This window comes from Furipterus horrens, unplaced genomic scaffold (genome assembly GCF_987537825.1).
Source record: "Furipterus horrens unplaced genomic scaffold, mFurHor1.1.pri manual_scaffold_7, whole genome shotgun sequence".
Taxonomy (NCBI): Eukaryota; Metazoa; Chordata; class Mammalia; order Chiroptera; family Furipteridae; genus Furipterus; species Furipterus horrens.
Window position 1 is genome coordinate 134,021,423 of NW_028327177.1, and position 21,664 is coordinate 134,043,086.

A 21,664-nucleotide genomic window follows, 5' to 3' on the forward strand; every position below is an offset into this window, starting at 1 on the left:
TATGTACCCCTCCTTGACCTGCCATTTCTGTCCCACGCTAAACATCTCAATTCCTCTAACCCTTCCTCTAGGACATGGTTTTGAGTCCCTATGCCATCATTTGATCTGTAGGTAGGACTGAGTCCTCTTCCATTCACTGTGTTTTCCTTTCAAAATGAAAATAACAGCATTGTGTCTCATTAAGAACATGTATTAGTTCTTACACCTACTCTAACAACTCAAAGAACATCAGGGGGAATAATGGGCCTGCTTTTTAACCATTATTAAATGTCAGGACATGTGGGATTCTGGGCGTATTTGAGTGGCCATGAAAATGAAGCAGCTTTTGGTTTTTTTTCTTGGACTTCGGTTGCAGGCTGACTGCTGAAGCTACCAGGCAGGTAACCCTCAGACAGTCCCTCCCTGAGTCTGATCTTCAGTTTGCTGCTGCTTTAAATAATATATTATTTGCACCTTCATTAAAATAACCATAACAATAACAAACAGACTAACAAAGGCTCATGCTCTTTTTTTTTTTTTTTTATTCACAGGGGTACCTCTTCATTGCAGAAAAAAAATTTTCAATACTGACAATAAAAGTAGTTCATAACCCAGAGATAACCACAGCTAAAATTGTGATGACTATCCTTCCAACCTTCTTTTTATGTCCAGCCAACATGGACAATTTTTTCGTCCAACGTTTTCATGGTTGTCTGGGGTTCAGTTGTGCCAGCATTTATTTTACCATCACCCTATGATGGAGTCAGAAGGGGTTCCTGGACCCAGGGCTCTGACGCACCTCACCAGTTCCCACATTTCTCTTTTCATTCATTCATTCTCCCGACGTTTAGTTTAGTGAGCACCTACTACATGATAAGCCTTTCAGTTATCAGTAAACAAGGCAGATAAAGAGGCCGCATAACCTGGCCCCTTTCCATACCGCTGGGGCAGGGGAAGGTCCCTCACTCCTGCCGCACCTTTGTTTCTCTCTGCCTCGTGTGTCCTGGGGTCTTGACCTGGCTCCCTCATTCTCTGCACTCCCGGGAGCACCTGACAGTGAGTGGGGAGTTTGGACTGTTTTTGGGAAGGGGTCCCATCCCAAATCAAAGTCCCTGACCATAGAGCTTCTATCCTCTGACTGCTGGGACCTCCTTTTGGCACCTCCTGAGCCCTCAGCTCACCCTGTTCCTGCCTCTACCTTAGCATGTGGATTCAGGTGGGAGGTGGAGGATGTGCTCCCATCTGCAGGGGGTGGGTGGGTGATTATTGTTTGTTCTGTGGCTTCCATGTTGCTAACCAGCGTCTCCCCTGCCGTTCTCAGCGTCGCTGGCAGGCATGAGGCTGGAGGAAGGTGACATTGCGGTAAGGTAACCTCTCACACCCACAGTGGAACGTGCTCTTTCTGCCCCAGGGGCATCCTTGCTGCCTATCAGGGTCTGCTGGCCCCAAAAGGCAGCTGAGGGAGGGGATAGGGAGACCCAGGCCCCAGGACCTGCCCACATTTTCTCTCCGAGAGGGTCATTTGCCTTTGCTGAGTCCTCTGCCTGCCTTCACAGTGACCAGTCTTGCTGGGCACAGTGGCAGAAGGTTCAGACATTGGGACAAGGGCCGTGAGCTCCTAGGTGAATGAGGAAGACATCACCTATGCCCTCCTGGGTTTAGTGGGAATGTCACTCGGGGGGGCAGGCCAGTCCTCACCCACACCTTTAGTTAAACGTGGTTGTGGTAAGTGCTGGAAAGTCAGTCCATAGGATCCCTGACAGCCAAATCAGGGGAGCTGATCTTGGACTCCCCTGGTATGGGAGGGTCAGAAGAGGTTTCTCCGAGGAGGTGGCATTTCATCTGAGGTCTGCAGTGTGAGGAGTGGCGTGAAGGAGTCAGGGCACCTGCCTCACCTCTGCCCGTCTCCCCCCAGGTCAGCCTGGGCACCAGCGACACCCTATTTCTCTGGCTCCAGGAGCCCACGCCTGCCCTGGAAGGCCACATCTTCTGTAACCCGGTTGACCCCCAGCACTACATGGCCCTTCTGTGGTAGGTTGGGTGGGGAGGAAGGAGGTGTAGGCAGGTCTGCCCCCCGTCTGCCCCCTATCTGGAGCACCTGAAGGCACCCCACTGAGCAGGCTCTTGTGAGTCGCCTGGGACTGATCGGGTGTTGCGGACAGCATAGCTGGGTGGGGAAGAACCTAGGACCTGGAGTCCCCCAAACCCAGGTTCCAGTCCCAACCCACATCCTGTGCGGACTGGGGCAGATGCTATAGCATGTTGCTCATAAAATAAGAATAAGAGCATTTACTTTGTACTGTTAGGACATGTTTGGCACATGGTACATCAACAAACAGTAGTAAGGACATCGTGCTTCCTGACAGTTCTTCTATAAAGGGTGCGTGTGCTCTGCACCCTGTGATCAGAGGCCCTTGGAGACTTGCTGGAAGCTCCTAAAGGAGATTTCTGAACCTCTCAGCCCCAGGAACCGCTGGAGAATATGTAGGTCTAGTAAATCTAGCTGGCACCTCCCTACATGTTGCCCTGGTCATACAGTCTGCGGAAACCCAAGCTCCCTGTCCCTCTCTGGGCTCCTCTGTGGCAGCCTCCTCTGTAAACAGCCCAAGACAAGTGCATGTCCCAGTGATTCCCGGGACCTGAGCTGGGCCTGATACCTGAGGGAGAACCTGAGATCCCTGTCATGCAGTGGCTGGGGCTTGTGGGTCCAGTCAGCAAGCACTGGGACCCTCCCTCAGGGTTGTGTGCACTTCTGCAGCTTTAAAAATGGCTCTCTCATGAGAGAGAAGATCCGAGATGAGTCAGCTTCCTGTTCCTGGAGCGAGTTCTCTAAGGCGCTACAGTCCACGGAGATGGGGAACGGCGGGAACTTGGGTAGGCTGTTTGGTGACCCCCAGGCCCATGAAGGGGCAGCGGCTGCTTGTGGGAGGGGCAGGGCCTGGCGCCCCATCAGTGGGGGGAGAAGCCCAGGAGAACCCTGTCTACACTTCTGCTCCATGGGCCTTACAGCTGGTGTGAGGCCCCATGTTCTGAGTGAGGCAGGGCTGAAAGCTGCTCTTGGCTTCCCCTCTGTGCCCTGAGTGGAAGATTAGGCCATCACTGTGTCTTCTGTCCCCCTCGAAGCCCCTGGTGACAGCATCAGAAATGACAGCTACAGCACCTGCTCTACCCTGGTGCAGCATCGCTGTACACAGCCTTCTGCTGCAGGCACAGGGTCCTGCTAGGAAAAGTGCCCAGCGTCTGGAGCAGGCCTCTGAGCAGGGAGGGCATGTGCCTCCCTTGGTCCAAGTGTTGGTGGCAAGAATGGCACCAGGTGTTAGACTGGCGGGGTCAGATGGGACCTTGGTTCAGCAACCTTGTTACATGAGTTCTGCCTAAGAAAGAATTCAGAGCCAAGCCTCAAAGTATTAAGAGAAAGTTTATTTAGAAAGTCACAAAGGTAGAAGAAGTTGGCTGCAGAAGGAGTGGGCTCAGGAAACAAGTTACAAGAGGCAAAAGAAGGGCCCTGGGAGCTCAGGAGAGAGAAAGGCAAAGGTCATGCATCACGGGGGGCGGGGGGCGGGTGGAGGATGGGAAAGGCGAGGGCATATTCCCCAAAGGTAACGCATACTGGGTCCTCCTCCTAAGGACTTTGAAGGGTGGAGATTTTAGGGGAGGTCGCCGGGGAGGATCTCAATAGAATATATTCATCAGCTTTTCAGGTGTGTCCTTTTAGGGTCGTGGTTGCCAGTGATTGGTTGCACCAGGACAGGGGGTCACTAGTCACTGCAACTGGTCCTCAGGCTAGTCTGGCTTTGCTCCTTTTCTGGGTCTGGAGCTGAAACTCAACTGAGGCCTAGATGTATTTGATGCCGGTAGGAACTTCATTGTCCTGGGGCTTTAGTGCCCAAGGGCTACTCTCCAGCCCCCATTTTCGGTTCCCCTCTAAGGGGGTCTAAACCGCATGACCGGCAATATGAAAAGTCAGGGGTTCTAAACTGCGGAACCCGCAATATGCTAAGGGAAGAAAGGTTACCCTGTGGGCGAGGTCCTTGTTTTCCCATTGGTAGGCACCTGGGGCTTTCCACCCTGGTGACCTTCCGTTCCTGGCCCATCGTACTTCCTCTGCTCACGTCTGTCTAACTGCCTACCATGAAACCAGCACAGGTATTTCAGGGATGGTGGGGCAGCTGCCCCTGGTCTCGCTGCCAGGTGGGCGTAGGAGGAGCTGCCTAAGAAAGCTAGGCCTTTTCCAATTGTCCTCTGTCCTGCCAGAGAGAAGGAAGTGAGAGTGTTCGTGATGTCGTTGGGTGGATGACTGGGATGGGGGTGGGGGGGGGAGTCATTGCACCTTGCCCTTTTCTAAGTCTTGGAAAACCTACCTTGTGTTTTTGACCACTGACAGGTAGTCTCTTCCTGGTCTGTCTCAGGTTTTTATTTTGACGTAATGGAGATCACCCCTGAAATGATCGGTCGTCACAGGTTCAGTGCAGAAAACCGTGAGGTATGTGTGTTAATGATATTGGAACTATGTTGACTCCTTTTCTGAGTATTGAATTTAACAGTCGCCTATCAAATTGTGCTGCTTTTAGGGGCTTCATTCATTCACTCATCCATTGATAAAACAAACATTTTTGATGTGCCAGGGTGCATGCTTGACGCTGGGGGGTCAGCAGGATCTAAGACAGATGTCATCTTTTCTCTCAGAGAAGAGTGAGAACACCTGCCACCTAAGGGGTCTGCCCTGAGCGCACGCACGCACACTGATGACCACTGAGCTCACAGACCTCAAGATCATGAATTTCTTCCTCTTTGAAAGAGCCTCTGGGATGGGGTGGGGGAGCACTCACACTTATTGAACATTGTTTCCTTCTTGACACTGGCCTGGTTGATGTTTTTTTTAAATTTTTTTATCCTCACCTGAGGAGATGCTTATTGATTTTAGAGAGAGGGGAAGGGAGGGAGAGCGAGAGAGCAAGAGAGCGAGAGAAACATCGATCGGTTGCCTCTTGTACGCACCCTGACCAGGGACCAAACCTGCAACCTAGACATGTGCCCTGACCAGGAATTGAACCGGTGACCTTTTGGTTTATGAGATGATGTTCCAACCCACTGAGCCACACTGGCCAGGGCCAGGTGGCTTTCTTTATTTTTCTTACTTCTCAAAGGAACTCTGTGAGACAGGTATTGCCAACTCCTTTACAGATGGAGAAATTGACACCCAGAGAGGCTAAATAACCCAAGTATGAGGGCCTAGGTGGTGGAAGGGCTCAAACCCTGTCTTCTCTGGCCCTGAAGCCACTGTTTTTTTTTTTTATTTTCCCCTCCACCATGTGGCCTTTCCCAGGAGAGATTTGGTCCTTACTTGCTGCTTTGAATGGACTTTTCTATAAGATAGCGACCAGAGTCAGCGCCACGTTGTGGGCTGGACCTGAGAGATGTTTCTGACCCAAATAAATGCCCGAGGGCCTCAGTCAGTCGCTCCCTCTGAAGTTGGCATCAGATCATATGGCCGAAGGTGGCGTTACATATTAGCTCGTAACTAGAAGTCTAGGGGCTCATCTCTGCCTTCTGATGGAGGGTCAGTTTGGGTTCTTTTGTTCATAGGTTTGTCCAGGGAGAAGGCAGTTGTCTTCATTCATCCTGTCAACAGCTGTATGATTGGGGCCAGGCACTGGGGACAGAGTAGCAGGAGATACCATGGTGCCTGCTCCACGGCGTCTGTCGTCTGGGAGAGGGGTGGACAGTAAACAAGGAGCAAACACAAAGATGACGACAGTGTGTGACGTTAGGGAGGAAAAGAATCAGGTGCCATGCGAGAAAGCAGGGGGTGAGCTAGATGGGGTGACCAGGTGTGGCCTCTCCAAGGAGGTGGCCTTGAGGTGGGCAGATGTCCAGGCAGAGGGAGCAGTGTGAGGCACTGAAAGTAGGTGTGTCACGTTGGGGTAACTCAGGAGGGAAAGAGCAGGAGCGTCCACTACTGATCTCAGGGACTAGAGAAAGGGGCCAGGCTGGAGCGGCACCCATCAGCGTTGGTCTGAGGATGCCCCACAGCTGACACTCCTGGCTCTCAGTGAGTGTCAGCTATGTAGACCAGGCTCTGTTGTCTACTTTGATTATTGTAACAGCCTGAAAACCCAGGTACTGCCCTGGCCAGGTGGCTCAGTGGGTTGGAGCTTCGTCCCATACCCCAAAGGGTTACGGATTCTATTCCTGGTCAGGACACAGACCTAGGTTGTGGGTTTGATCCCCAGTTGGGGCCACATATGGGAGGCAACCAATCGATGTTTCTCTCTCTCACAAATTTATGGGCATATCCTTGGATTAGGATTAAAAAAAAACCAGGCACTGCTATTATCTCAGTTTTGTTAGGAAAGAACATGAGGCTCAGGAAGATGTATGTAATTATTCACAGAGCTGGATGGCAGAGGCAGACCTTTAACCCTTGGCGGCCTGAGCTCTCTGGTGCTCTGACTCCCCAAAGTGATACTCCCATAAAGCTGTGAGCACGTGTGTGAGTTGTGTGTTTGTGTGAATATGTGTGATAGGCAGTTAGTGGTTCAAGAGCCCAGCTATATATGAGCTCCACTGGAGGCTTGAGTCATGAATTCTGAATCTGGGTTATTGTTTATTTTACTTATATTTTTTAAAAATATTTTATTTATTTTTAGAGAAAGGCTCAGGGAGTGAGAAAGAGAGGGAGAGAAACATCGATGTGAGAGAGACAATGATCGGTTGTCTCTCATACGCTCCCAACCGGGGACCTGGCCCGCAGCCCAGGCATGTGCCCTGACTGGGAATTGAACTGGTGACCTTTTAGTTTGCAGGATGATACCCAGCCTGCTGAGCCACACCAGCCAGGATTGGGTTATTGTTTAAAATGATAATACACACATGTGAATGGACGATGAAAGTTCTTCACTCTGTGCTCATTTCCCCCTGGAGACAGGTCTCAGCATTCCCCAAGGACGTGGAGATCCGAGCACTGATTGAAGGACAGTTCATGGCCAAGAGGATTCACGCAGAGGGCCTGGGCTATCGAGTCAGTAAGTGAGCTGCTGGCGGGCTGTGTTCCAGGGTGGGCGTCCAGGGTCCTGCACACACTGAGTTGCTTGAGACCCTTGTGGGCCTTTAGACACATCCCAGTGGGGCACCATCTGTCAAAGCTCCATTGCAGGGCCTCATGCAGGAGGCACCAGGAGCCTGGTCTCTGGTGGTGGCTGAAAACAAGTTGACTGGCACTGGTGGGCAAGTTTCCACCAGGATACAGGTTGTTCCTGCTTCTCTGCTCTGTACTCAGTAGCCTGATCTCCTGGCCAGGAGCTGTAGGACTTGCAGATCTTCCTCTAATTTTAAGCTCCAACCAGCACACTGCATGTTTCAAGCTCTGGACCCTGTGGACATGGGCAAAGCAGTTGGGAAAGGGCAAGGCTGGGGCCATGACTGAACCTTGACCTCCATCTAGCCTGGCCAGGCCCCATCTGCCGGCGGGGCACAGTTCTGGGCATTTCAGTTTGGGTAGGGAAGAGCGGGGCTGTATAGCCACTGTCCAAACTGAGGGGCCTGGAATGGAGTGGCAGAACCAGGGCTGTGGGTGGGGGGTTGGGGGGGACATGGGGAAGAAAGGAATTTCTAAGAACTCGGGCTAGGGAATGCGCAGCTTTCAGAGGTGAGTATCCTATACTGATGGCGTTGGTATGGTCTGGGGGGGGTTCTGCAAGGAAACCAGGTTTTTTGTTTTTGTTTTTTGTTTTTTTTTTTTTTTTTGACATATTATGCTTTATTATTTCTAGAAAGGTAAAAACACAACTGAAATGCAATAAAAGATCTTTGCAGTGAATGGAGAAGGTACTGTGACAGATTGAACATGTTAAAAGTGGTTTGCAAAGGGAAACCAGGTTTTTAAGTTGTATCTGTCCCTCTGTTGTCACTAGAGAGGATAGAAAACTCCTGAAGCCTCTTTGCTTGATGGCCTCCTCGTGTTACTTTTATGGGCAATCTAAGTTCTGTGTAGTGTTTGTGTTCTGTTTTGAACCCACCAAGTAAAAGAATATAAAAATAAGCTTCAGGAAAACCGTTTGAAAACCTGTTAGGCAGCATCCACTAAAGCTGCACGAGCACCTCTCGGTGAATGTGTGTCAGAAATGTGTACACATGTTCTCCAGAGACGTACAGGAGACCATTCCTCATGGCTCTGTCTGTGCTTGATAGCCCCACACAGGAAACAACCCAACACCCATCGATAACAGACAGGATAAGTGCATTGTGGGTATTCTTGCAATGTGATATTACACAGAAATGAAAATGAACCAGCCTCGACTACATGCAACAGAATCAATGACTCTCACAAATGGAGCTCTGAGCAGAAGAAGCCAGACACAAAGTACATATGGCGGGATCCCATGTATATCAAATTCAAAAACAGACAAGACTGTTTGCTATTTTCAGAAGTCAGGACAGTTAGCAGTTACCTTTCAGGGGTGGAATGGGCATGAGAGGGCCTCGGTGCGCTGGTGATGTCCTGCTTCGTGGGAAATGTGGGTGTTTCACTTGTGAAAATTTGTCAGGCTATCAGTTTATAATGCGTATGTAGGTTTTTCAGGATGTGTGTGCAATAAAAGTGTTAAAATGTCGTCATGTGCCACATAATGACGTTCCAATCAATGACAGACCCCATATAGGACAGTGGCTTTATAAGATTAAAATGGAGCTGAAAATTCCTATAACCAGTGACATCCTAGCTGTCATAATGTTGTAGCACAATGCATTACTCATGTGTTTATGGTGATGGTGGAGTAAACAGACCTACTGCAGTGCCAGTCATATAAAAGTGCAGTACCTTTTCTGTACTGAGAGATGTTTAGATACACGTATACTTAGCATTGTGTTACAGGTGCTCACAGTATTCAGTAGGTAGCATGCTGTACAGTAGCTTTGTAGTCTAGGAGCGTAGCCTAGGGTGCAGTAGGCTAGACCGTGCAGGTTTGTGCAGGTGCGCTCTATGATGTTTGCATGACAAAATCGCCTACCAATGCATTTATCAGAACAGATACCCTTGTGAAGCCACACGTGCTTGTAAATAAACGAGCGTTTATAAACATACTCATTCTTCTCCATCCTTTCATTCAAACTGGAAAAAGAAATTCTCCAAATGTCTCCAAGACTTCAAAGTTCCCTGAGAAATGAGATCAGGTGAGCAGGGCAGAGAGGTCCTCCTGAGTTCAGGGGGGGTAATGTGATCATGTTGTCATTCCCAGCCTCTAACGCGGTTCCTGTACAAAAAAGCATAATGTTACTTATCCTCTTAGCAAGCTTAATCAGACCTGGCTTGCTAGCTCTGCTGGGTTTCTCTCAAACATCATATAAATGAACATGCCCAGCTTAGGTGATAGGGGAGGCTGTGCCACTGGACCCTAGAGGACACCCACTATATTAGGCCATGTTACCAAGACACAGAGTCAGAGTAACTCTACCTAATACATAGAAAAAACACAGGGAGGAGACAAAGAAACATGGCCCAAATGAAAGAACAGGTCAAAACTCCAGAAAAAGAGCTAAACGAAATGGAAATAAGCAATCTATCAGATGCAGAGTTCAAAACACTGGTTATAAGGATGCTCAAGGAACTTAGTGAGGACCTCAAAAACATAAAAAGATTTAATCAGAAATGAAGGATACACTAATTGAAATAAAGAACAGTTTATAGGGAAACAACAGTAGAGTGGATAAAGCTGAGAACCAAATCAATGATTTGTAACATAAGGAAGAAAAAAAAAACCAATCAGTACAAATGTAATAACATAATTAATAAAATATAATTCAAAAGGAAGAAAAAGAACTACTAGGTTACATCTGCTTCATTTAAAGAACAATTGCGCTCTTGATGTTTAGACACCATCAGACATGCACCCATCTGTGCTGGGCTAAAGCTGTGGTCCCTTTTCCCCTTATGTTTCTATGTATTTTTCATTTTGTTTAGGTTGATTTGTAAAAGCAATAAAGCCTTATCTTAGCGAGTTTGGAAAATAAAGGAAACTACTTAGAATTCCATCCCCTCTTCCCACCACTTGTACCATCTGGAAGCTCTTCCATTCTTCTTTATGAGCTTAATTTTAAATAGCTATAGCCCTATTCCCTTTGTATATACAAACCCTAAGATTTATGAAAAGCCTTCTTCATGGCGCTTTACCTCACTCCCAGTTGACTTTCTCTGCACTCAGGCACGGAGGCTGTTTTTGATTTTCCAATGTGGAATCACATTGGAACATCTTCCTGGCCCTAGATTGTTTCCTCAGGGGACTGACACCTGTTTCCCTCTTCCAGCCGAGATACTTTCTTCATGGCCGAGAGTGATGATGGGGCAGGCTGAGCGGCAGCAGCAGGGGCTTAAAACATGTATTTGTTTTTAAATAGACGTGTAATAAATGAAAGCTCTTTCATTGTAAAAGAGTCCTGGAATGCAGACTTTTACACGGATCTCAGCACTGTGAGATTACAGAGATCTCTGCCTTCCTACTCTGCCCCAGTTTCCTACCACCTCACCCATTAGCAGTCCATAGGGGAGAGTTGGTCCATGGGGAGGACCCGCTCTGCCTTGGGGGCTCCGCTGGATTCCAGTCTGCCACACCCCAGCCCAAGCGCGGTTGCTAAATGTTGGGGAGATCTCTCTCTCTCTCCTGGCAAGGTTTATCTGCTTCTGGAAACTTATTATTCTGCCACTCTGTCCTACCCAGATGAGCCAGCAGTTAAGGGCTCATCCCATCCCAGAATTTAATTTATTTAGATTCTTTGCATTTACAGCTTTTTGATAGCTTTAAATAAGAATGTTTTTGTGTGTTCGTATTTTCAGAGTTCTCTTGTTACACAGTACAAGTAAAGTTCTTTCTTGACCATCGCCCTTTTAACCGGAAGTGGAACTAAGTGTCTTTTGTTGGGCAACCTTATTAAACTTGTATTCATTTGCGTGTATTTAATTTTTGTAGATGGCCCATTGTCTGTAGATAATGGTAGTTTTATCTTTATTTCAATTCTTACATATTTTATTTGTTTTTCTTGTCTTACAGCATTGCCTAGAATAGTGAGTACTATGTAACAGTGCATTGGGTGGTATGAATCTTTGTTTTGTTCTCATATTAATTTTCTGTTGCTGTATAACAAATTATCCCAAAACTTAGCAACTTAAAACAACAATGAATATTTGTTATCATACATGGTTTCTGGGGGTCAAGAATTCAGGGTTAGCATAGCTTGGTGGTTCTGACTGAGGTCTCCCCTGAGGTCTTCCCTGAGGATCCATCTGGGGCTGTAGTCACCTAAAGGCTTGACTAAGGCTGTAGGATCTGCTTCCAAGGCGGCTGTTGGCAAGAGGCCTCAGATCCTCCTTTCAACTTGAGTGTCTTCAAGATGTGGCAGTCCGCTGCCCTCAAAAAAAGCCATCTGAGAGAAGGTGGTCTACAGCAGAGCAAGATGGAAGCCTCTGTGTCCTTTACGACCTAGCCTCGGCATCCAAACTCCAGAATTTACACAGCATCTTTGTGGTCACATGAGTCAGTCCTAGTAAATATAAGAGGGGACTACATGAAGGTATGACTCTCAGAGGCAAGGGTCATTTGGATACATTTTTTGGGTCTGACAGGCACACCAGTCTTAAAGGGAATGCTTCTAAATGTTTCTGTTAAGAATGGTGTGTGTTGTAAATTTCGGATATATGCCTTCATCAATTTAAGTGAGGTCCCTTTTATTCCTGGTTTGTTGAGAGATTTTGTTTTTTAATAATTAAAAAAAGAAATGAAGACAGTAAGAAGTGAGTAGGGCAGCAGCCTCAGCAGCAAGTTACATGTGACAAGCCTGCAGGGACAGAACCCACTTTGGATCTCTCCCTCTGTCCTCTGCAAATAGCAAGAAGCACTGGGCCAACACAAGCCCTTTGGTGGCTGAAGAACTCTGGAAAACAGCCTTTCCTGCCTTGGAAATTGTCACAGCTGTTCATTTTTTCCTTTTTCATTGCAGTGCCCAAGACAAAGATTTTGGCCACTGGAGGGGCATCTCACAACAGAGACATATTACAAGTAAGTGCTAGTAGGACCTTTTCCATGTCTGTTACCTCTGAGAGCCAAATACTCAGCAGTCGGTTGCCTCTGTTCCCACTCCTCTCCCAGGAAGCCAGTTCTGTTGCCCGACAGCTCACACTGTGAGCAGGTTGTCTTAGACTCAGGTGAGTCCACTGCCCTGTAGAACGACACTCTCTGATATCAGCACTGGCCTCTGTAGTCCCATAGAAAGCGCCTGTCCCACACATTGCATGCCAGTGTTCTTGCTTTCCTAAAAGTTTCTCCCTTCCAATTTAAAGAGCTCTGATTTCCACAATCGTTTCTCTTATAATACAGTTGCCAGGCTTTGTCATTGTCTTTCTGGTCCTGCATTATGCTAAAAATATGTGACCAAAATTGGAATCAACCTGCAGATGTTTGACAGTTGGGCTATTACATCTTGGGGCTATCAGGGTCTTGTTGGGACACTGAGTATTTTTTGGATGTAGCCTGAGGCTGCCTTAGCTGTTTGAATAACTACATCAACTCTTGACTTATAATACACCTGTCTTAGCTAAGATTTCCTAGAAGCAGAGTCTGAAATGGACATTCTGTGTTAGTGAGGTGTTGAGAGAGTTCTCCAGGGAGAAAGGGAGTGAAGGATGCTGACAGAGCAGGGGAAGAGGGGCAAGCAAGGATGTGGTGTTGGCTGGCATCGACTTCAGCTCTGTCCCATGGGGAGATCGGGAGCATGAACTCTACCACAGACTTGCTTCCACCTTGGGGTTAGGGGGCCAGCTGGCCACCCTAGGGACAGGTGGAAATAACACCCTGTGAGAGGAAGCCTCTGTTCAGATGAGAGTAGTTCTTTTAAGGAGGGGGCAGCTGTGAGCTATTAGCAGCCAACAGTCATAGCATCCGGGGAGGGATGCACACTGGCCCAGTCAGGGAATCAAGATGGGGCATCAGCTCCTTTTAGTACAAGTCCTCCATTCTAAATGTATGCAATTTATTTTAGGGGGCCAATATCCTATATGGAAAACTTCGTCTTTATCCCTATAAAACATGCCCTTTAGTTGGGTTTGGGCTTGTTAATATTTGTCTGCTACCCAGCTGTCTCCACCTTGATCATTTGCTAAGCACATTTCCTAAATCTTCCTCCTTGTCATTGATAAAATGGTTAAACAGTGCCGGGATGACCTGGAGAGCGGTGGCCTCCACTAAAGACATCCCGCGGGTCATCCTGATCCTTTTATCACCAGGGTGCATGGCCAAGTATTCATCATTTAAGGCAGCAGAGGTGGTGTGGGAGGCAACGGAAGTTGGTTGAGGAAAGAGAGCCTGGATAACCTGTGGCGGAATGTCCGTGTTCCCTCTGAGGAATGACTCACCCCAGTAAGGACCTCTGTCCTTTGCAGGTGCTTGCAGATGTGTTTGGCGCCCCGGTACATGTCATAGACACGGCCAACTCAGCCTGTGTGGGTTCTGCTTACCGGGCTTTCCATGGTAGGTTGGTGGGTGGGGGAAAGGTGCCTCTGAAAGAGGCTGGGGCACTGGCTGGGCTGAGGAGCTTGGAAAGGGGAGATTGTAAGATACCCAGTCTTTAGGGGCATCGGAGTCTTGTGGGCTGGAGCTTCATTATTCTTTCTCCCAGCAGGCGAGAACCAACTCCAATTCTCTGTTCCTTTATTCTATACTTAATGTGGGGAAAGAGAGGCAGGGTCCTAACTGAGTGAGGACTTAGAGTCAGGCTCAGCACAGGGACATCGGGAAAAGACATAGGGCATGCTGAGGACACACGGGCTTGGGTGTGGACTGCTAGTGGGTGAAGTCCAGAGCCATCTTTTCAGCAAGAGCAGGAAGCTGAGACAATAATGAAGACTTCAGAGCCCAGCACTTCAGGACCCTGGACAGCATCCAGGCTCTTTGACTCTCATGGAGGACTCCCTGAAACTTGGGGTATTGCAGCAATCTCCCCACCTAGGAAAGTTCTGGCAGGAGCAGCACGTGCCCATGTGGCCAATTTGCTCTGCCCTCTGCCCACTTGGGTGCTCCTCTGACTGCCCATGTACGTTAGAGGCTTTGTCTTTTCCCTCTAGAGGTCCCATTCTTCACACATTTGCTCTTGACTTTTTAACGTGCCTTTCAAAGCTTATATTTTCTACCAACATTGAGCATTAATTTGGGCCATATCCTTCTCTTAATAATTTACCTGTTTTTTATTCCCCTGCCCACCTCACACCACTTCATATCACTTCCTGTATCATATCATTGGGCAATGTATGTGCAGATTGTCATTTCAGTTAAAATCACATTGTATTGGGTTTTACTTGTGCTTACCTATGAGATTTTCTTTTTTTAAAACTCATTGAAAGTTCTTTCTCTGTTGTGTCTCTGCTAGTTTTGTTGCAATCTACAGCCTAAGTATGTTTTATTTAACTTAATTTATTTATTTATTGGAGAGAGCAGAAGGAGGCAAGAAAGAGAGAGGCATCGATGTGCGAGAGAAACATCTATCTGCTGCCTCTCCCATGATCCCAGCCGGGGACCCAGCCTACAACCCAGGCATGTGCCCTGACTGGGACTCGAACCGGCAACCTTTCTGTGCACAGGCTGGCACTCAATCCACTGAGCCACATCAGCGAGGGCCTAAATACGTTTTTAAGAGGTAATTCAGTAGGTGATACTTTTCTGAGGCCTCACATGTACAACAGGGCTTTGCTTTGTTCACCCAAAGAATGTGACCTTGGATGGGCAGAGGACTCTTTAAGATCAAAATAGTTTTCTACACTTCCAAAGCTGCCAGCCTTCAGTGTTGCCCATGAGAAGCCAAAGCAGATAAGGAACTCCTCTTTAGGGAGGGCCTCCCCTGCTATGGTGCATCACGTTTCTTTTTCATTTTTCCTTTTCTGTGCCCAGTTAGTTGCCAAAGGTTACCTAGGGTGCTTCCCTACTTTGCCCCCCAAAAGCAAAGCCTAAGCTAAGTCCTACCACACCAGTTCCCACCCTGAGGCATCTTAGTCACTTTGTTTAGAGATCTGTTCTCCCCAGCTGGGTCTGGGGATGAATTTCACATGCAGCCAGTCTGTACATGAGTGGAAAGGGAGCCAGATCTTTGGATTAGTGTCACCACTGGCCACCCTGCCACTCATCCTATTCGCTCATCCACACAGCTCCGAGCTGGGGTGCTCCAGCACTCATGCCAATAAAAAACTGGGCTTTGTGCTGGCTGGTGTGGCTCAGTGGGTTGGACATCATCCTGGAGACCAAAGGGTTGCTGGTTCGATTCCCAGTCACGGCACATGCCTGGGTTGCAGGCCAGGTCCCCGGTTGGGGGCTTGCGGGAGGCAGCTGATAGATGTTTCAATCACACTTCGATGTTTCTCTCCCTCTCTTTCTCCCTTCCTTCCCCTCGCTCTGAAAATAAATAAAATCTAAAAAAAAAAAACAACAAAAACTGGATCTCACCCCTTCAGTGGGCGCTCCTTCACCCCTGGTGGTGGTGTGTTCCCTGTCAGTCCGATACTACTCCTTAAATTGCCTAGAAATTCTTTGCTATTTCTTGCCCACCTGTGGTAACCTTCCCTCTTTTCCAGCCTGGCCACTCACTTGGTTGGTGAGTATTTATTAAGTGCCTCCTGTATGCAGGTAGTGTGTGAGGTACCAGGGCTCTAGTGGAGCCAGGCAGGGACCTTCAACAAGCCTGTGGCCACAGACAGGGAGGAGGGTTCTGAGGAAGGTGGATGGTGCAGTGAGGGATGGGGGAGACAAGGGGGGGTGAGGAATGTGAAGGAGGAGAGGCAGGCGGCCTCCTCTTTGGTTAGATGCCAGGGCTCAGCCGCTGGTTCTGTGACAGGTGCTCTCAGTGAGCAAGACAAACGAGGCCCTGCTCAAGAGGTATGCACTTGACATTTTTCTTTTCTCTCTTTCTCTTTTTTAAATGATTTTATTGAAGCACGATTATATGACGTAAGAATCACCCCATTTTAAGTGCACAATTCAGTGATTTTTAGTAAATTTACTGAGTGGTGCAACCATCACCGTAATCAGGTTTTAGAACATTTTATCACCCCAGAGATAAAAATGCTATTTCCGGTTAATGTCCTTATTTGCAACATACACTGCCGTGAAATGAGCTTTCCTTTATAGGCCTTGCAGCTGGGACAGATGTGCTCTTTCCTGAGGTTGTGAAGTTGGCCCCGAGCCCCAGATTAGCTGCTACCCCAAGCCCAGGAGCTTCTCAGGTGAGAGACCATCAGAATTGGCTTATTGCATTTGCACTGTGAAAACCAACCAGGTTCTTTTTTCCCAGGAGGTAAGTTTTTCTTTGTCACCTACATTAACATTGATGTGCTCAATGAAAGAGAAATCCTACTCCTTTTTTTCTTTTTTTTAATTGTCAAAGAACCAGAGCAAAAGAGGCCAGGTTGTCAACTGAGAATCATAGATAATGCTGATATTACAGCCCCAGGTCAGATAGGTCCCTGGGCACATCTCCATTGCTGCAAATGCCCCAGGGCAGACTCTTCCATGTCCAGTTCCAGAAGCCACTGGGAGGCTGTCACTTAAGCACAAGACACGCTGGGTTTCTAGCACTCAGATCCGAAGTCTGGGTCCAAGACAGCTGTGTAGTCCCTTGGGCCAGGAAATCCCTGGGAGGCAGCCCCCACTGTGATAGACCTGGTTCCCTGGAAAGCAGACTCTAGGATGTCGATTACAGAGGCAGGAGGCTTATGAGGGGGTGCTCTTGGGGTCTAGCCTTGGGGGCGGAGGGGGGAGGTGAGCTGCTGTGCAGGCTCTGTGGACCCCTCAGCCATCCCTACAGGAACTTCTGAAGCTGGGATGACCCTTTAGAGTTTTGCCAAGTTGGGGCACGGGGGCCAGGCCTTTATACCCCGTGTCAGTCAGTCATTGCGTGCAGCCTGCGGGCCACCCCAGGATGGGGCAAGGCAGCTCTTTAGAGCTGAAGCCATCCCCGATGAGGGCTGTCCACTGGGGGCCGGGAGAGGAAGTTCTCCGTTCCCGAAGGGCAGTCTGGGTGGAATGCCACAGCTTCCACTGCACCATCTTCTGTTTGCAGAGGGTTTTTGCAGCCCAGGAGCAGGGTCGGCGCAAACAGAGGGCCTTAGTATTCACAGTGGTCCAGCAGGCAGCGTGAGCTTAGTGCTCACCTTGGTTGCCCTGGGCCTCGAGATGCCCTGGGGTGACGTGGAGTGGGCGCAGGTGGCTGCTGTGCACACACTGTGTCTGTGACACAACTGAGGGACTCCGAGCTTAGGAAGCCCCAACTTTACAAAGGAGCAGCAAGCAAAAAGCTGCCCAACCTTGGTCCCCAAAGGAGACATTATTTTTATTACCCCGGTCTGCAAAAAATAAATAAATAAATAAATAAATAAAGTTCCTTCTGCCCCCAGAGGGCGACACTGTCTTTACCTTCTAAAGTTGCTATATCCAAACATCCTTGAAAAGATAGTTGGGAGCAAAAGCTGTCACCAGACATATAGAAACACCACGGAGAATTGTTCCCAGCATATCTCGGAAGCAGAAGCCCACGCCTTCCAGGCGACGGGGAAACCCACACACATAGGTCTACCCAAGACTTTATTGTTTACTCTTGTGTGTCCGTATGTTTAAGACCCAGCTCAATGCAGTAGAAAGCTCCTGCATGAGATGAAGGCCCTTTGGGTTCTGAGCTTAGTCTTCCTCTCCCTCCCCATCTGGCCTCCATGCGACCTTGAGCAGCACTTCTCATCTCTGAACCTCTGTGTCTTCATCTGTGAATTGGGGACATCTGTCCTGGCTGCTTCTAACCTGCCAGTTGTGAGGCCTGAAGAGCACCCTTGACTATAGTGGCTTTATTATATAACAGGAGGTCTGAAGCTCATTGCCAGCGTGGGTTCAGCGGTTCAGCAGAGGCAGGGCTCCGGGTCATGCTCCCTGAACTTCTCCAGATGAGCAACGGACAGGGGGAACCTCCTGAGAGCCACAGAAGTCATTGCAGATTTTCTAGTAGTCTCATTTTTTTTAAGTAAAAAAAAAAAGAAATGACTACTTTTAATAATATTTTGTTTAATCCAGTATATCTAAAATATTGTCATTTCAACATGTCATCATTAAGAAAAAGTGCTAATGTGATATTTTGCTTCTTTTTTGTCTGGAGCTTTTGAAATCTGGTATGTACTTGGAGCACTGGTTACATTTCAAGTGCTCCAAGGCCCATATGGCTGTGGCTACTATATTGGATCCTGCGGCTCTAGGCGTGTTCCAGATGGTCGCAGGGTGTTGGCAGCTGCTCCGAACATCACGTCCCCCCAACAGCTGCATTCATTGGGCAGAGAGTTTCTCCTCACACACTTCTTAAGACATACTGGTGTGTCCCCTAAATTCCCCAACAGACTACCAGTGAGTCATAAGGTCAGCCTTGGTTGTAAGAAAGGCTGGGGCAGGGTCTGGCTCTTTCCTCCTTTCTAGAAGGAGGCCAGCAGGGAAGAAGGTAGTTGGGGAAGCAGGCAGCTACACCTGCCTCATTACAGGTAGCCAGTCCTCAGTGTGGGTGCCGTCACTCTCCCTGGCTTGCCCATGGCTGGTCACTAATACCTCGAGGAACTCTTTACCATCAAACCCAGGTGTAACCTCAGAATCCTCAACACCAGGTTGCAAACAGTGACAAGTCTATGATTGTTGGCATAGTGACCTATTTGAGGACTGGATTGTAAATCCCTTGAGACCAGGGTGACATCCTGTTTTCTGTCTGTGGCACTTTTGGCAGGGCCGTGCTCAAGTGGAAATTCAAAACAGTAACTGTTTTCTCTCTGGGCTCAGCTGAATGTTGCAATTTCTTCCCTGGAGAGAACATCAAGGCCTCCTTACTTTCTCCATGTTCGCAGACAGAGATGCACCCGCTGCTCCAGGTGTAGGCGCTTACTGCATTATCTGTTATTAAAGTACTTGACTTTGGAGCTAATTAGGCCACATTAAGAAGGCATGGGATTGGTGTGAATTCGTGGTGTCTGTGAGTCCCAAGGAAACCTGGGTCCTTTGGTCCTACCTGTGGCTTGTCCGTAAGACAACACGCACTCACTAGAAGTGCACCTACGTTTCTCAGGCAAGGCTTTTATTGCCACAGGGAAAAAGAGCTTTAAAAAAGTTACTGAAGGGTAAGAATGTGGAGTTGTATTTCTCTGTGGTCCTTTTTCCCTTGTTGGTTTTTTGGTTTGAGTTTATTATAGAGCACACTCTATTTATAATTTTGTAGTCCACTTAAAAAATTCTGCATCACCCGCGTAAGTATTCACATTCCTCAAAATGCACATACACATTATTTTTAATGGCTGTATAATATCCTCTCTGGCTAATGAACCATACTTTACTTGAGCATTTTCTGGGTCTTAGAGAAATGGCTTCGCATTTTTCAGTTATTATAATCATCTCTATATGGGTGAAGGGTTAACAAAATCTTTTCCTAGTCTGTTAATTTTGTGGCTCTGTTTCCTTTGAGACTTAATAAAATGGAATGTCAACAGTGTTACTAGGCAACACTGATTATATAAAAATGGCTTTTAATTGGGAAATGGCATCTGGAGTGGGAAAACCATAAATACCTGTTGGGAAGTCATACATAGGGCTTCCCTGAGCGCAGTGACTTCTCCTGGGCATACCTCTTGCCTGAGGAGTCGTTGGAAGAGATGCCCCTGTGGGACATGAGGTTTTAAAGCCTGGGTGGCTCTTACACCTGTTCAGTGTGGATTTCGTCTCCTTGCATTTGAGCTGTGACCTCGGGGGGCAAGGAAGGGACAAGGCAGGGAGGCAAAGAGACTCTTTTCTGGACACCTGTGCGAACTGCTGTGTGGCCCACTATTTGGTCTCCCATTGAAGAGAAGCACCTGCAGCCACTGTGCCAACAGGTATGTCTCTCCAGTGTACACTCTTGAGAACCAAGGTGTGGCCCATGATAGTCTTATGAGTCTGAATGTTTTGTGGTGTCTAGGAAGACCTTTGGTGGGCCTGGCACCCTACATTTAGGATTATTTCCTTAGGAGAGCTTTGTAGAAGTAGAATCACTGGGTCAAAGGCTATGGGCATTTCCAAGCTCCTTAATACAGGTGTAAAGTCAAGTCGATTCCCAAAAGAGTTGCCCCAGCAATGGTCACCAGCTGTGCAATGAGACAGCCTTTTCTAGGTCTCTTCACCAGCTTTTTAAAAAAACTTGATAGATTTGATAACAAAAATTGGCTTCTTGTCATAATTTGCATTAAAAAAATCTTAAAACTATAGGTTTGAGAACTAGTAGCATTTCCCTTTATTATGAGTTGACGCTTCCTTTCTTTTGCCCAGCAAAAAGAAAATTTAATTGCGAGTAAATGGGATGTAAAGATTTTAAATTGCAAATTGCAGAGAGATGGAAGCAGCACTGCCCCTCCCCATTCTAAACTGCTCTTTCTGCCCATGCAGGTCTATGCTGCCCTCCTCCCAAGGTATGCCCAGCTCGAGCAGAGAATCCTGTCCCAGTCCCGGGGGCTTCTGGAGTGAGTTCTGCAGGCCCCGGAGGCCCGCTGACCCTGCCTGCCCGGACCTGCTCATCCCACATGGAGACATGGCCCTGGACCCCAGGGATCTTCCGCCCTGTTCTGGGAGCCTGCCACCTGACTCTGAGGTCCTCCAGCCTGTCCAGGATCCCCTGGAAGTCTGCCTTAGCACATCTTCCTGAGCATAAATGGGCTGCTTGTGTCCCTGTGTCCTTGTGCTCAGGGCAGGAAAGCATCTCTTGTCTTTATTTCAGGAGGCAGGATAACACTGATCCTGTGATATCTCTAATAAAAATTGTGACTTCTTCCTTTTCAAAGGCAGAAGGGAAGCTAATCCAGGAACCTGAATCAACAGACTAGGGGAGACAAAGCCATGTCACATACCCTGACCCCAGCCCCCCCACCCCTCCAGTCAGGACTTTCTGGCCACTCTCCCCCCAGACTCTAACCCACAGCCACCCCAATCAAGTCTCTCCTGCACCCTGACTCTCCTGCTGCTTCCTCTTCATTTCACCTGTCCGAAGTGACTCCCAGTCTCCCGTCCTGTCTTCCCCATGCTCAGCCCTCCTTTATGCTCTTACCCTTCTTTCAGCATCGGTTCCTTCTCCCTCCTTGATCTCTCCTCCCTCCCCTGCCCACCTGGTGCACCACCACTTCTCACTGCAAACACCCGAGAGGCCTAATGAATGTGCTTCAGCTCTGCCCACAGCTGCCTGACTCTCAGGCACAGCAGAGCAGTGGAGGCCCAGGTAGACATTCTGAAAAAAACTGGGTCATTAGGAGAATTTCCCAAACTCTGGATTTTGTTGATTCTATCCCTGCAGTGTCATTTAACATATTCTCTATTGTCTGTATCCCCTGTAAATTAGTGATTGGATCTAATACAGGATTACCCAACCTCAGCACTATTGACATTTTTGGCTGGTGAGTCTACCCATGGTAGGATGTTTAGCAGTATCACTGACCTCTCTCAGGGGCAACTTTGCTCCCTCACCCCACTAGGGGATATCTGGCCATGCCTGGAGACATTTTTGATGGTTACAACTTGGGGAGTGGGTGATAAGGGTATCAGACTTCTCAAAAAGCAAGTTGCAGTGGAGCAACATTGTCAAGAAACTCAAAGAAAAAATATGAACTAGGCGTTTAGTATTC

The 21,664-nt window shown here is 48.1% G+C and overlaps 1 protein-coding gene across 1 annotated transcript in view; it reads left to right on the forward strand.

Moving 5' to 3' along the window:
* XYLB (xylulokinase) overlaps nucleotides 1-20,747 on the forward strand; it is a 37,909-nt gene extending 17,162 nt beyond the window's left edge. Inside the window, exons 11-19 of the mRNA XM_090284517.1 lie at nucleotides 1,301-1,341; nucleotides 1,895-2,010; nucleotides 2,738-2,853; nucleotides 4,389-4,462; nucleotides 6,908-7,004; nucleotides 11,968-12,026; nucleotides 13,406-13,493; nucleotides 16,137-16,231; nucleotides 20,439-20,747. Of these exons, the coding sequence (XP_090140643.1) occupies nucleotides 1,301-1,341; nucleotides 1,895-2,010; nucleotides 2,738-2,853; nucleotides 4,389-4,462; nucleotides 6,908-7,004; nucleotides 11,968-12,026; nucleotides 13,406-13,493; nucleotides 16,137-16,231; nucleotides 20,439-20,516 (764 nt within the window). The 3' untranslated portion in view covers nucleotides 20,517-20,747. The remainder of the gene's footprint in view (nucleotides 1-1,300; nucleotides 1,342-1,894; nucleotides 2,011-2,737; nucleotides 2,854-4,388; nucleotides 4,463-6,907; nucleotides 7,005-11,967; nucleotides 12,027-13,405; nucleotides 13,494-16,136; nucleotides 16,232-20,438) is intronic.
* Nucleotides 20,748-21,664: the final 917 nt, after the last annotated feature.